This window comes from Achroia grisella, unplaced genomic scaffold, assembly GCF_030625045.1.
Source record: "Achroia grisella isolate CSIRO2021 unplaced genomic scaffold, CSIRO_AGI_Agris_v1 utg1360, whole genome shotgun sequence".
Taxonomy (NCBI): Eukaryota; Metazoa; Arthropoda; class Insecta; order Lepidoptera; family Pyralidae; genus Achroia; species Achroia grisella.
Window position 1 is genome coordinate 2,870,412 of NW_026712626.1, and position 14,337 is coordinate 2,884,748.

Below are 14,337 nucleotides of genomic sequence, written 5' to 3' on the forward strand. Positions count from 1 at the left end.
ATTTTATCATTTTCAGAGAGAAAAACATATGAATTGCGAATAACAAGATGGCGTCGATCACGTGGAAATGTGTTTTAGTACTTCTAATAGTGTGTTATGTAAAAGCAGACGATATTGATGTGGAATTAAGCACGGGAATGATGATTAAGTTATTAAGGGTAAGTGGATAAGTTATTACATAGATTTTTTCGTAAATACATAGAATAGAATAGAATAGAAACAGAAATAATCATTATTCAAATAAACTCATTACAAGCACTTTTGAATAGTCATATTTTATTTTACCACTCATTCGGACTGCAGATTCATCAAGAATAATGAGCAAGAAACTTGTGTGTTGCTCTGTGCTTCTGTGCACATACATATTATATGATGTATTACTGATATAAATACATACTTAACATACATAGAAAACACTCAGACTGATACAAACAATCATACTCATGAATATAAATGTTTGTGCCTCGCGAGGAATCGAATCGAGACTGTCAAATTACATATTTAGTACAGTACAGTTTACAAAGTAAATGACGCCGTCATTTACTTTGTAGTAAATGTAGTTCTTACTAAATGACGGTCTAAAGGTTTAGCACACCGCCTTACATCCGACGGCCGCGGGTTCGATGCCACGCAGAGTGCAAACATTTGTATTCATGAGTATGATTTTTTGTATCAGTTTGAGTGTTTTCTATGTATAATGTGTTTACAAAAAAAGTATATATCTATGTATCAGTTGTCTAGTACTAGCCATTAGTACTCATAACACAAGCTTTGCTTAGTTTGAGACTCGATGGCGCTGTGACAGTAAGTTGTCGAACTAATGCCGAGTGTTGGTCATATGACTTAAATGCATAATTTTTCATTATTTCATTGTTATTAGATTTTTGTAATAGGCATATGTATAAATAACGACTTTGAGTTGGTGGACCAGTCGTATCGTCAGTGTCCACGTTTCGGCACCGTAAGTCATAAGTTATGACATGATGATATGACATGACATGATAATGTGACCATTTATTCTTCGACTCAAAACGGGACACAATTAACAGACAGCCAATGAAAAAAACTCTTTTTTTAAAATTATCTATTCAAAAAAAGTTATCAATTAGGAAATATATCCGATAAATATAATTAAACATTTTGTTTACTCATAGATAGTTTATATTTATCTGATAAAAATAAAATGTTTTGTTATCGGAGGAACAAATTTGACTTTTTAAGAAGTATTTAAGTAAGAAGGACACTCTTGGCACATTTTTTTTATACTCACCTTAATTACCAACAACTAACAACCGGCTCGTCTACCCAAAATTTCGCACCGTCACCGAAAACGGGACAATTTTGCGTCCCAGAGTCCGTTTCGGGGACACCGGGACTCGTAATTATAAAAAGGGACTGTCCCGTTCATTACGGGACGTCTGGTCACATTGCGTTATGACTCATAACGCACTAGTTATAAACGTGTCTTAAGTCTTTGGGAAGCGACGACGAGAAGACTAGACGAAGTTTCCCACTAATCTATAAGAGTTATAATGTATACATATAAATAAAATTGGAGTGTCTGTTTGTAATATTGAAATAACCGTTTTTTACTACATGCGTATGAATATAAATACAATACATACACCGAAATAACACTTTTAACAATTTTTGTCTATCTGTCTGTTTGTTCCGGTTAATCTCTGAAATGGCTGTACCGATTTTGATGGGACTTTTATTGACAAGTAGCTGATGCAATAAGTAGTAACTTAGGCTACTTTTATTTTAGAAAAATTCTTTAATTAACTCTTTTGTTAAATTCCACGCGGACGATGTGGCGGGTACAGCTAGATAACAATATTTTTATTCTTTTTCTTTGTTTTTTTTTCATTACTTATGTCGGTATATATATTTTTAGGCTGTGGCAAATCAAACACAAAGTGACACACTCAATCTGCCGGCCAATGCAACATCCATCAGAGAAAATATAACAGATACCTTCAGGTAAATTATTTATTGTGTTTCATTATTGACGAACCCGGTGGTCTAGCGGTTTAGTACACTGCTTTACTTCCGATGGTCGCGGTTCGATACCTCGCACGGTTTTTTATGTATTATGTATTTATTTAAAAAGCGTATGAATAGAATAGAATAGAAAATCATTGTATCTAACAAATTGAATTTAAGCATTTTTGAATAATCATACCTATTATTATTTTTTTCATCTATACATATATATAAAAGTGGAGTGTCTGTTTGTAATATTGAAATAACCGTTTCTTGCAAACCGTTACATGCAAATGAATATAAATACGGTACATACACCAAAATAACACTTTTTTTAATTTTTGTCTGTCTGTATGTTCTGGATAATCTCTGAAATGGCTGAACCGATTTTGACGGGACTTTCATTGGCAGGTAGCTGATGTAATAAGGAGTAAGGCTATTTTTACATTAATAAAATATTCTATTTTAGAAAAATAAAGTTAAATTTCACGTGGACGAAGTCACGGGAACAACTAGTTTATAATAATATCTGCAACTTCCTTCGTGGCGACATCCTTTTGACATATATTTTTTATTTTCTTCTTTTTTTGTTATTATGTATGTAAGGATTAATACCAATTGTCTACTACACATAACACAAGCTCTGCTTACGGTGGGATTATGTAGATGGCGCAGTGTGAATTGTCCTGAGATATTATTATTATTATTAAATTTCCAGCTGCGAGAATCGAACCTACGGCTATTATGCGGATGTGGACAACGACTGTCAAGTGTTCCACGTGTGTCTACCATCACAGGCACCATCTGGACGGAATGTGACCTACAGATGGAGTTTTATATGTCCTAATGAGACGATATTCAATCAGGTATGGATCTCATGTAATATATTTATTTAACTTTTTTTCGTTTGTTGTTTATATTGTATTTTTTACATTGCACTGAATAAAATATTTTTCTTTCTTTCTTTCTTTCTTTCTTTCTTTCTAATTCACAAAAACAATGTGTACATATGGCGGACTTAACACCATGCAGCGTTATGTACCAGGCAACCATGAGTGATGCAGAGATTGTTTGCGGTGCACTAAAATAAATGTGAAATGTTAAAAATGGTATAGAAATACAAAGCAAAATATTTTGAATATAAATTTCGATAAAAAAATATAAACATACATAAATATATACATATAAATATAAACATATTCATTATATATATGTATAAATAAGAGATCGCTTTGAGCGATAAGACCGCCTTTTGTTCGCATATTTTTCTTTCTTTTACCGATGTTTCGTTGTATATGTTCGATTCCTCGCACGGTACAAATATTTGTATTCATGAGTATGATTGTTTGTATCGGCCTGGGTGATTTTTTTCCCGATTTTGACGGGCCTCTCATTCGCAGATAGCGTATGTTATAAGGAGTAATAAGCTTACTTTTATATTAGAAAAAATATTTATTTTAACTCCATGCCAATGAGGTTCTGGTTTGAACAATATAATCCTTGGGAAGAAAACCTTAAGAGACCTTAATTAAAATTAGCCGTGAATATATCGTTTCATGAGGCTGGATATAGACTATATTAGACTAACAGATCTAAAAAGGACAGTTAGTTGCTCGTAACAGCTAGTAAATTTGTAAGTAATTGAAAGTAACAGGTTCGAGGTTTTCCCATAACACTACTGCATGGGGTTTTTCAAGAAGGGTATATTAAGGTTTCTTAAGGGTCGACAACGCGCACGTGACACCCCTTGTGTTTCAGGCGTCCATAGGCTACGGCAATCATTTACCATCAGATAGTTCGTATACTTGTTTACCACCATCGTAGTATAAAAAAAAACACAATACTCTACCTTCTGTAATTGTATATTTTTATAGAAAAACTTTAAATCTATAGCACTGACAATATTATCTGATTACATTAATAATGAGTGCGTAGCGACTTCTATGTTGATTATCGCATGCCTCTTACTTGTTATACTGTAATTATTTATATAAAAAAAAACATCTATTAAAAAGAGCAACACACAAGTTTCTTGCTCATTCTTCTTGTGATGAATCTGCATTCCGAATGAGTGGTAGAATCAAAATATGACTATTCAAAAGTGCTTGTAATGAGTTTATTTGAATAAAGATTATTTCTATTTCTATTTCTATTGTAATAAAGTTAATAATTGTTTTTAGGAGGTGTTAGTATGTACAAGACCACGGGATGCCGTTCCATGTGAAGATGCTCCCATGTATTATGACGTGAACATGGAATTTGGTAAAGTATCTAACGATACAAAAGAAATGGAAACAAATAACAACGAATCCAACAATAACAAAGAAACTGTCAGTAATTCTAAAAGAAATAAGATACATAGAAGAAAACAGAACCTTATTGATAATAGAAACAGAAATGAAATTAACGAAGATGTGTTCAAAGAGTTTGTTGATGAAGAAACAAGGAGAGAAGAAGACGAAATTATCGAGTTGGAAAGAGATGCTGAATTTAATCCGGACGTAATACCAATAATAGCAGATGCAAAAGAATATTTACCTAAATACAATAACGATAGAATTGAATTTGATACAAATGATGAAATAGACGATATCAACTCAAGAATAGCATTAGAAAGAAGCATGAAATGGAATGAGAAGAAAATTGGTAGAGGTGCATTTAGATTTAAATTTAACGTATAAGAATTACATGTAATATGTGAATGTTAACTAGTTTCGCGTTAAATCGATTTATTTTGATTAGACGAGAACAATCGACTGGAGAAATTATTAAACTGAAGCATTTTTAATAATTGTAAATACAAATGGTAGTCTTAATAAATGATGCAATCTGTGATTTGAAAGTTTTTATACTCATCATCTGCTTTTTCCTTATCCCATTTATTTGGGGTCGTAATATGTTTTTCTCCTCCATCACCTACATCTCTGTTTGCTGTCATCTCGTTATTTACTCCCTTGTTTGCAATATCATCTTTCACACAGTCCCTCCACCTCTTTTTCGGCCTTCCTTCGTATTTCAAACCTATTGGATATTGAAAACTTCAATAAATGAGCTTATTCCTTCTTAAAAGTTCGGCAATGCTCGTTCAATAAAAGTGTGTTCTTGCAGATTCATAAAAAATATATTTATTGAAATCATCTGTATCATTTCTTGTGATATGTACATAACTGTAGATGTTTCTGTTTGTATCAACATTTGTATCAATATCATTAAAAACAACAAATGTACATAAACTTAAAAATGTATGATCTACCTATCTAAATATTGTCTTTGGGCTATATGTCTTACCATTGTGTTTATGGCTGTAGCCGACGTGCCTCGCGACTGCAAACCGGACCTGTAAAATAAAACATTAAAATAAACACATAACAATATATAGAAATAACCATACAAATATAAATGATTACTTACCTTTTACTACATATATGCATAAATTGATACTTCAGTGTTCAAATATATTGTTTGTTTGTAGGGTGTATCTGTAAAATTTAATGTTACATACCTGTATACCTACTTATTTGGTAATTAAATTGATCCCACCGCTTGTGCGTAGATAGCGACACCTATAGCAGTTATCACTTCCCTCGCACCTCAGGTGACCGCGTCCACTATCCTCACGCTATATATGCGCAAGCGACACGGACAGCTGTAAACTTCAATCATTTTTCATTCCTGAATATTTCACCAGTCCACGCTTATCTGTATCGACTTCAATGGCCTTAGTCCTTATAATATATTTATTTTAGTAATGTAATAGATAGATCAATTAAACGATTGCAATATCGATAGCTACTGTTTATCGCAATATAAATTTAAATTTATTTTGATTTGAACTAACGATTTTAAATTGAAACACAAATGCAGCATGTTTAGTAGAATAAACAATCTTGTTTAAATGTAATACATATTGGAATAAATAATCGATATGTAATTATTTCACATCATATGTAAAATCTACTTTGAAATATGTACGTATATTCATTGAAATAATCTTAAATCCTTAAAACCATCTCAATCAAAGATTTAGTAATTCCCTTATCATAATCAATTTCACGGGTACATATGCTTGATTGATTTTTTATGTGACTTCAAATCAGGTGCTGTTTTTAATCAACCCATATCACTAAAACCTGTCGTTTTGCGCGAAAAATGACTTAAAGAAAATGCGTTTAATATTTTTGTTAATGTTCATCTGTTCAACTCATACTGAAAGTAATAACAGCAATGAAACAAAATATATAGATTTACTACCGGACGAGGAAAAACAAGCTTTCCTAGACATAATAGCTAGACGTATATTTAGTGAAATCCAAACCAAAGACGAACCTTATGAGAGTAGTAAAGAAATTTCTAATGAAGAATTGAATAAACACAATGAATATGTTAATAAGGTAATAAGGGAAGAGTCTGATAATCTTAGACGGACTAGAACAGACGAGACGGATATAAATAAAAACGATACTATTAGTCTTACAGAAGATGAACAAACAAGGCCATTAGTAAGTGATAAAACATTAATACAGGTTGAAGATGAACATGATAAAGATCACATAGATTTAACATTTCGTCAGAGATCTAGGAAAAAAAGAAACGGCAGTGTAGATAATATAAATAAGGAGTTAGGTAGTAATTACAATGGTACTATATCATCTAAACCTAAATATGATGGCGATGTTACAAAAGAAAATCATAATCAACATTATGATAATGTAAACTCAGTAAACGATATTAATGTCGGCAGTAGCGTAATACCATTAAAAAAAAGCAATGTGGATGAAAGTGATATACAAGTAAGAGGTTTTAAAAGACATTTGGGGAATTCATCATCGACTAGTATTGTACCAACTATATTGAATACTACAGATTTCTTGGCAACAGAAATTATAAATTCTAGTTCGAAAGACAGTACAGAATTTGATAAATCACAAGGCATACAAGAGGGTATAACATCTTACGATACAGTGGAAAATGAAACAAGTAATTTAGTAACAACGAAATATTATGAGAGTCATGAAATCAAAATGGAAGAGTCGAAGCTTGTAGATGGATTTTCACAAAAAGTACTAAATACATTTGAGAACGGAGAATCTGTAAATTCATCTGAAAGTAAAGAAAGTCCATTAGAAAATGTAAACGTTGAAGACCAAAAAATTTATTTAAATAATACTCATATCGCATCTCAATTACCTATATATGTCACTACTGATGAAAGTTTGAATTCCAATTCTAGTAATAAAAAAGTTACTCTTTTAAGAAGGTTTAATAATGTTACTTATGATACAAACGATATTACAACAGCACAAGATTTCATAACGACTCAACACAGTACAGCAAGAAATAATTTAGAAGAAAATACTATTTTACCATTAGTACTAAAAGGTACAGCCAATGAAGAGGTACATAATAGGCAGGCGGATAAAGATAATATTGAGATAAATTATTCTTCCAATGAAAATGATGCGTTGAAAGTAGTTTCGAAAGAAAATAATACAGAACATAACTTTAAATTACAAGAAGTCCAAAAAACCTTAAATAATTCCATATTACCTAACAACGTTACTACCAGTACCATAAGTAACTTAGATTTAAACATAACTCAAGAAACTTACACAACAAAACGTGCATTGGAAATTATAAGAAATGGCGATACAGCAATTCCACGACCAACAACTTTAAAGGACGATGTTAAAACCACTACAGATAATATAAATAACAAAACTCTAACGACTGAAAATAATAATGATGAAATAAAAGGTATTACTGCAATTACACCAACTACTGAATCAATTAAAAATATTTCATATTTAAATGATCACTTAACATCTGTTAAATCAGAACTTGTGTCTGAATCAAATACCAACAACTTCATTTTTGATAAAAACGATAAAATAGATAATGCGAATGATTTAAATAATAATGAAAATAAAATCATTGTGCATTATGTAGATAAGATAACAAAAATGTTAAGAGAAGGCATGCAGACTGACAGTGACGAATCGATAGAAGATAACTCTATTAATAAACATCTAGATATAAAATTAAAAACCAATAAAATTAAAAAATACAGCGTGTATGAAATTCGTAAGTATAACAAATTTATTGAGGACAAATGATTAAAAAGGATTTAAATTTTTTACCCTTTAAATTTTTGGGGATTTTTAATCTAATTTCCAGACATGGAACATAGAAATTGTGCATTTTAAGATAAGTTTCTTTAGCTTCTGGTACTGGAGTAATGTTACATGCCCTGACTCTACTTCAAAATAAAGTAAAATTAAGATGCTTATTTAAATAACTATTACTTACTTACTATTAAGTAGACAGTATATTTTATTTTTACCTTTAAATCATATATTACAAATATACTTTCAGCTGCAGATGAAACACCTTTCTTACACGATAATCACGACCAAGACCAACCATTTTATGTGCCCATTTACAATTATTCACCAAACAATGCTTATTTCAATTCTTATAATAAGCTTGGACCTAACAACGAAGATGTAAATAACGACGCAATACTAAAAAATGTGAATGAAAATAAAAGATATGTTGACATGTTCTTTGATGCAAATAGTTATGAAAGCAAAATTAATTACGACGATAATAGAAAATTCAGATTTCATGTAAAAGAGTCGAATAATGCAATAAAAAAACGAAAGGGGAAAACATATCAAATATCTTCACCTTTAGTTGACACAAAACCTAAGACTGAGAAAATATATTTTAATCCAGATGATTACTTAGATGCAGATTATTACTTTGGCACAATTGCTAAGAAAGGATATAGAAAAAGAACTAAAAAGAATAACAGACATAACAGAGAATACACTAAAGCCTTATTTCCCAGATCTAGTGAAGAACAGCATCTTTACCAAAATATTAAAAATGAAAACGGAAATCTTCTAAGAGCGATCAGGAAAATTCTATTTCAGAATAAAATATTTGGTTATGTACCATCTATAGATAATAGAGTAACTTCAATTGCAGTTAAAAGTAAAACTGATAGTGTAAAACCTAAAATTTATCTTAGAACTAAACTTAGTAGGAATGGCAAAGTTAAATCATTGCCTGATAAAAAGTATAGGACCCTTGATGATGATTCCGAAGATCCAAGTGATATAGCAATGGATTATTACTTCGGCCGACTAAATTTAGATGATGATATAGATGAGAAAACTATGAAAAACTGGCTCCGATCTGTTAGAGTTGGTAATATGCAGGATAAGTCACATACAGAAAAGAGACCAAAATCAAACATAAATTCAATTAAGTATAACAAAATTGTTCATGGCAATGATGAAGTATTAGCAATAACACCACACCCCAATACATTTGATGATAGAGTTATAACGATACCTAAACTACAATGCTTTAGATCCAAAAAAGGAAAGAAGAGGCTTAATTGTAAACCTAATGAAAGAGAAAAAAATAGAAACGATATAATAATCATGAAATACATAACAGCTAATGATAAGGGAAGCGTAGAAAATTCAATCAGCGGAGATTATTTTTCAACAGAAACAGAGGAAGAAATTAAGAATGAGAGAGAGAAATTGAATAGCATAGAAGTAAATGAAAAACAGGATGTAAATAATGACAATGATAACGAGGAAAACAGTGAAGCAATAGAAAATAATAGGAATGGAGATATAGAAAGCTTAATAATCAAACATATTTTAGACAAAGCTAATAAAAAACACAAATTACAAAATGTAGATAGATTTAGTGAGTCAAATACATCTATAACGAGGACGAGCAATAGAGAAATGGATGCATATGTGGAAGTGATGAAGGATTTATTAGAAACAGATAGCGAATTACTGGAACGATATGATTGGTTGTCAACAACGGTGAATATACAGTCGGCTTTGGACAAACTCATTACTTTAACGTACGTATTCTTTGATAAATATATACAAATAGAATAGAATTTATTGATTCGTCCAGACACAACAGTTGACATGGAAAATACAAACAACAAATTACACACATTACAAAACAGAGATAGAATAGAATAGAATTTATTGACTCGTCTTCACACAACAATAATAACAACAAAAGAAACAATGTACACACATTACAAAACATAGTCAATGTGGATTACAACTCAGCGTAATGCTGTAAACATAGTTTCCAGCGCACGGACTAATTACATGCGTACTTACATTGAAACACTATTGAAACGTCACATTTATTTCTTTAATCTACTGCTCATTCAGAAAGATGTCTCATCATAAGATGAACGAACTAGAAAACTTCACATTTTTAAGATCAAAAGTGTGAATATAAACTACCAACTAGCACCAATTCATAGAGTCAAGTGTTAAATACATAACCAAGCGGTTTAGCAACTAAACAAGAGTATATTAATAGCAATAAATATATCTTATTTACAGAGTTAGATTACAAAACGGTAAAAATATTTATCTCGAAGACTTGGAATTGTTAAAATATATCGTATTTTTACACAAATTAGCGAAAAATTCGTTTCCACAACCAGAAAACGTTAACTTAAGAGCTGAAAAGAAAGAGAAACGTTTCAAGTTACCACGAAATAGAAAGCAGAAGAAAAGTAAACTGCTAAATAAGGGATTGATCGATAGAGTTTGGCTGTACAGATTTAGAGAGAAATCTAGTGAAGATGACGTTCATTTGGATGATGACATTGGAGATTTTAGTGATTTCTTGTACAATTTAAGTATAGCTTTCAATGATGTAAGTATGTTTTTCAATCAGCTATTAAAAGTATACTTTTTCATACTACTTAAGCATACGGTCCATCTGATGGTAAATGGTTACAACAGCCTATAAATACTTAAAACACGAGGTGTCACGTGCGTGTTGCCGACCCTTAAGAAAACTGAATATACCCTTCTTGAAAAATCCCATGCTGTAGTCTCTCGAGAAAATCTCGGCAGGTATTTCATTCCACAATGTAAGTGTACGCGGGAGGAAGCTCCTCTAAAACCGCACTGTCCGAGACCACTTAGGTCCCAGCGTGTGGGGATGAATTTCCTGTCGAATGGTGCAATATCAAAATAAGAATTAGCAAAATCTGCTTGCGAGCCTGCTTTTGAATGAGTGGTAGAATCAAAAAAATATTGTATAACTATTTAATTATACATATCAAATGTCTGTATTTTTGTCTTGAATTGTTTTTTCTTTTTGTTTATAAACTAAATTTTCTTTACTTTTAGTAAATTTAAATATATTGTAAATTTTATTAGACTAACGTGATGTGAGTAACGTCATAGCATGTATTTTTTGGAATTATATAAATTCGATGGAGGGCGTCGATGTTCGCACACAGTTTTATGTTTCTGTGTCATCATGTCACCGTTTCTTCTTGTTTTAAATAAATAAATAAAAAAAGCTGCTATAACCACTTTTGAACAGTGATACAATATTTCTATAAGTTTAATTGTATAAAGATTATTTCTATTTCTATGTAGAGAAATATTGGTCTCAATTTCTTCATTAGTAGTCGTGCAAAGTCTGGGTAGAGAACTAGTAAAATCTAAACTATTTTTCAGTTACACGAAGCAATAAATCACATAGCGCTCATAACGCCCTTCAAGAAACAAAGATGGTACACCAACCTAAAAGAATTATACTTAAGTGATTTAAATAGAAAGAAGATTCTAGAAGTGATTCTACATCTGTTCACAACTAAACTTCTGGACTTTATAGAGAACAGCGCTAGTAACGGTTTAGAAGATAACTTCCTTATTTACGTACAGAAGAATGCGAAAGAAGTTGATATAACAAGAAAAGAATTTGTGTATGTTCTTTCGTTTCTTGATGAAATGAAAAAAATCGAGTGATTCAGTAGTCATATAAGATATATATGTGAGATATACATTCCAAACGTCTCGAAAAGTGTTGCATCTGTAAAATTGACACAGTTTATTTGCCATAAAATTATTCGTGTTAAGACCCGGTTTATGTACATTAACCACGACAGTTTAAAAATAACTAAATCACACAGTAATAATAATAATCTCAGGACAATTAACACAGCGTCGTGCCATCTAGACCCAAGTTTAGCTAGCTAAAGTTTGTGTACTAACTAACTGATACAAATACATAGATATTTTTTGTTTGTAAATACATATGTATAATAATACATAGAAAACATCCAGACCAACACAAACAATCGTATTCATGAATACAAATGTTAGTGCCGTGCGAGGAATCGAACCCGTGATCATCGGAAGTAAGGCGGTGTGCTAAACCACTACACCACCGAGGCCGTCATACAGTGTTGCCATATAAATAATAACAATAATAATATTTTCTTATAACGTAACCTCTCCCACACTTCACTAAGGCCCGTATGGGTAGTATCACCTTCTTTTAAACCAGATAAAAGAAGAGAAAAGGAACATAATAATAATAATAATAATCCTAGATAATTCATCACGTTATCACGCGTCCGTGATACCACTCATGCGTTGTCACTCCAGAGTACTAAGATGTCATGCCTCTTACCCTGTAATTCCACTGCCTAATCTGCACCCTACAACCAAAACAGGTTACAAAGCAAGCTGCTTGGCCGCTGAAATAAGTGACACTGATGAGCGTTTCGCAAATCTTCCTAGGTTTAAAAACATGGTGAAATATCGGCTTGTAATAATAAATATCTCAGGACAATTTACACAGCGCCATCTAGTCCCAAGCTGAACAAAGCTTGTGTTATGGGTACTACACAACTTATAGAAATGGCAGTACACTTTCTAAAGAATTCCCTACCACACATTATAGGAAAGCGAGAGGAGAGTATAAAAAATATAGTAAATATATATTTATTATTTTAGAATAACTTACCTTCATCACTGTTTTTTATGTATGAAAATAAATGTGTAATATTAAAATTAAATGTAATGTAATGTAATATTAAATACATTTATTGTACTTTTTTCACTTAACTAGAATGATAACAGGCATACGGCCAACCTGTTAAACCTACCTTTAAAACGTAGGTACACGTTTAACGTTACCTGCCAACAGGCATACGGTAAGTAGTACCTAATAGATTTTTTAGTTGATAATGATGGAATGGTGCACTCGCGTGTGCTAACGGTTTACGCTGGTGGGGCACCAGTGGGGAATAATATGATAAGCATGAGGTCAGATCAGTTACCACCATCGTGACAATTCACCAGGAATTTTTCAAAATGGTTCTTGGGGGAACCGCGTGGATGTCAATCTGACCATGAATTTCATGGTGAATTTACCGCGATGTGCTAACTGATCTATGGCGAGCACAATAGGTCGCAGTGCTACAGGTGCTACACATCTGACAATAGCCCAAACAACCCAATAAAAAAAAAAACTGATCTGACCTCATGCTCATCTTATCATCCTCCACTAATGCTGCCAGCGTATACCGTTAGCGCAGGCGGGTGCACCATTACAGTATCATCTATAAGTTGAGCTTTTTTTATAAAGTTAATTTGTCTTTTGTTTGTGATCAAATTTTTTGGGCACTATTGAAAGTATTAAGCAAAAAATGTGGTTAATTAACCGTTAATAACGTAAAATGACGTTGAGGAATCGACAGAGAGAAAAGGGCGCGACAGACATCCACTACTATGTAAGAAACCTATCTTCTACCTTCTTCTACCTTATTTGATAACTGATCTGTAGTTTTCAATAAAATAGAATAGAATAGAATAGAAAATCATTTATTCCAATAAACTTAATTTAAGCACTTTAGTACATAGTCAACAATTTTTTTAAAAACCGATTATTCGGAAAGCTGTCACATCACAAGAAGAATAAGCCAGAAACTTGTGTGTTGCTCTTTTAAACAAGCCTTGTAACTTCACATTTTACAAGTCGAAACGTGTGAATACAAACTACCAACCAGCACTAATTTATTTAGGCTCAAATATAAAAACACAATAAGATTAAATCAGTCGTAGTGATAAGAGCAGACCAGTCCCTACAAGCAGCACTCGTTCACGAGTATGACGGATGAGCTAGCCATTACGGCGCTCGACCATATTTTAGGGAGCCTAATGACCCGGCCCACCACGCCGCCACATGTCTGGACATTTTAGTGAGCATGACTACTCAATCCACTTGACTTCATCATGGCTATTTAAATTTATTATATGGTAGTTAATAATCTATATATATGTAACTCAAAGGTGACTGACGTAGTGATCTATCAAAGCACAGCCCAAACCACTGGACGGATCCAGCTGAAATGTGGCATGTAGCTAGATGTTATAACGTAGGCGTCCGCTATGAAAGAATTTGATTAATTCTACCCCCAAGGGGATAAACTAGGGGATGAAAGTTTGTATGAAACTTTGTCAATTTTAAACCGATCGGGCTGAG

At 32.2% G+C, this 14,337-nt stretch overlaps 1 protein-coding gene across 1 annotated transcript; it reads left to right on the forward strand.

Moving 5' to 3' along the window:
* The first annotated feature begins 22 nt into the window (after nucleotides 1-22).
* LOC131855343 (uncharacterized) lies at nucleotides 23-4,790 on the forward strand. Its single transcript, XM_059206598.1, has 4 exons — nucleotides 23-158; nucleotides 1,898-1,983; nucleotides 2,705-2,852; nucleotides 4,167-4,790. The coding sequence occupies exons 1-4, from the start codon at nucleotides 48-50 to the stop codon at nucleotides 4,665-4,667; spliced, it is 846 nt and encodes a 281-aa protein (XP_059062581.1). The 5' UTR covers nucleotides 23-47; the 3' UTR covers nucleotides 4,668-4,790.
* Nucleotides 4,791-14,337: the final 9,547 nt, after the last annotated feature.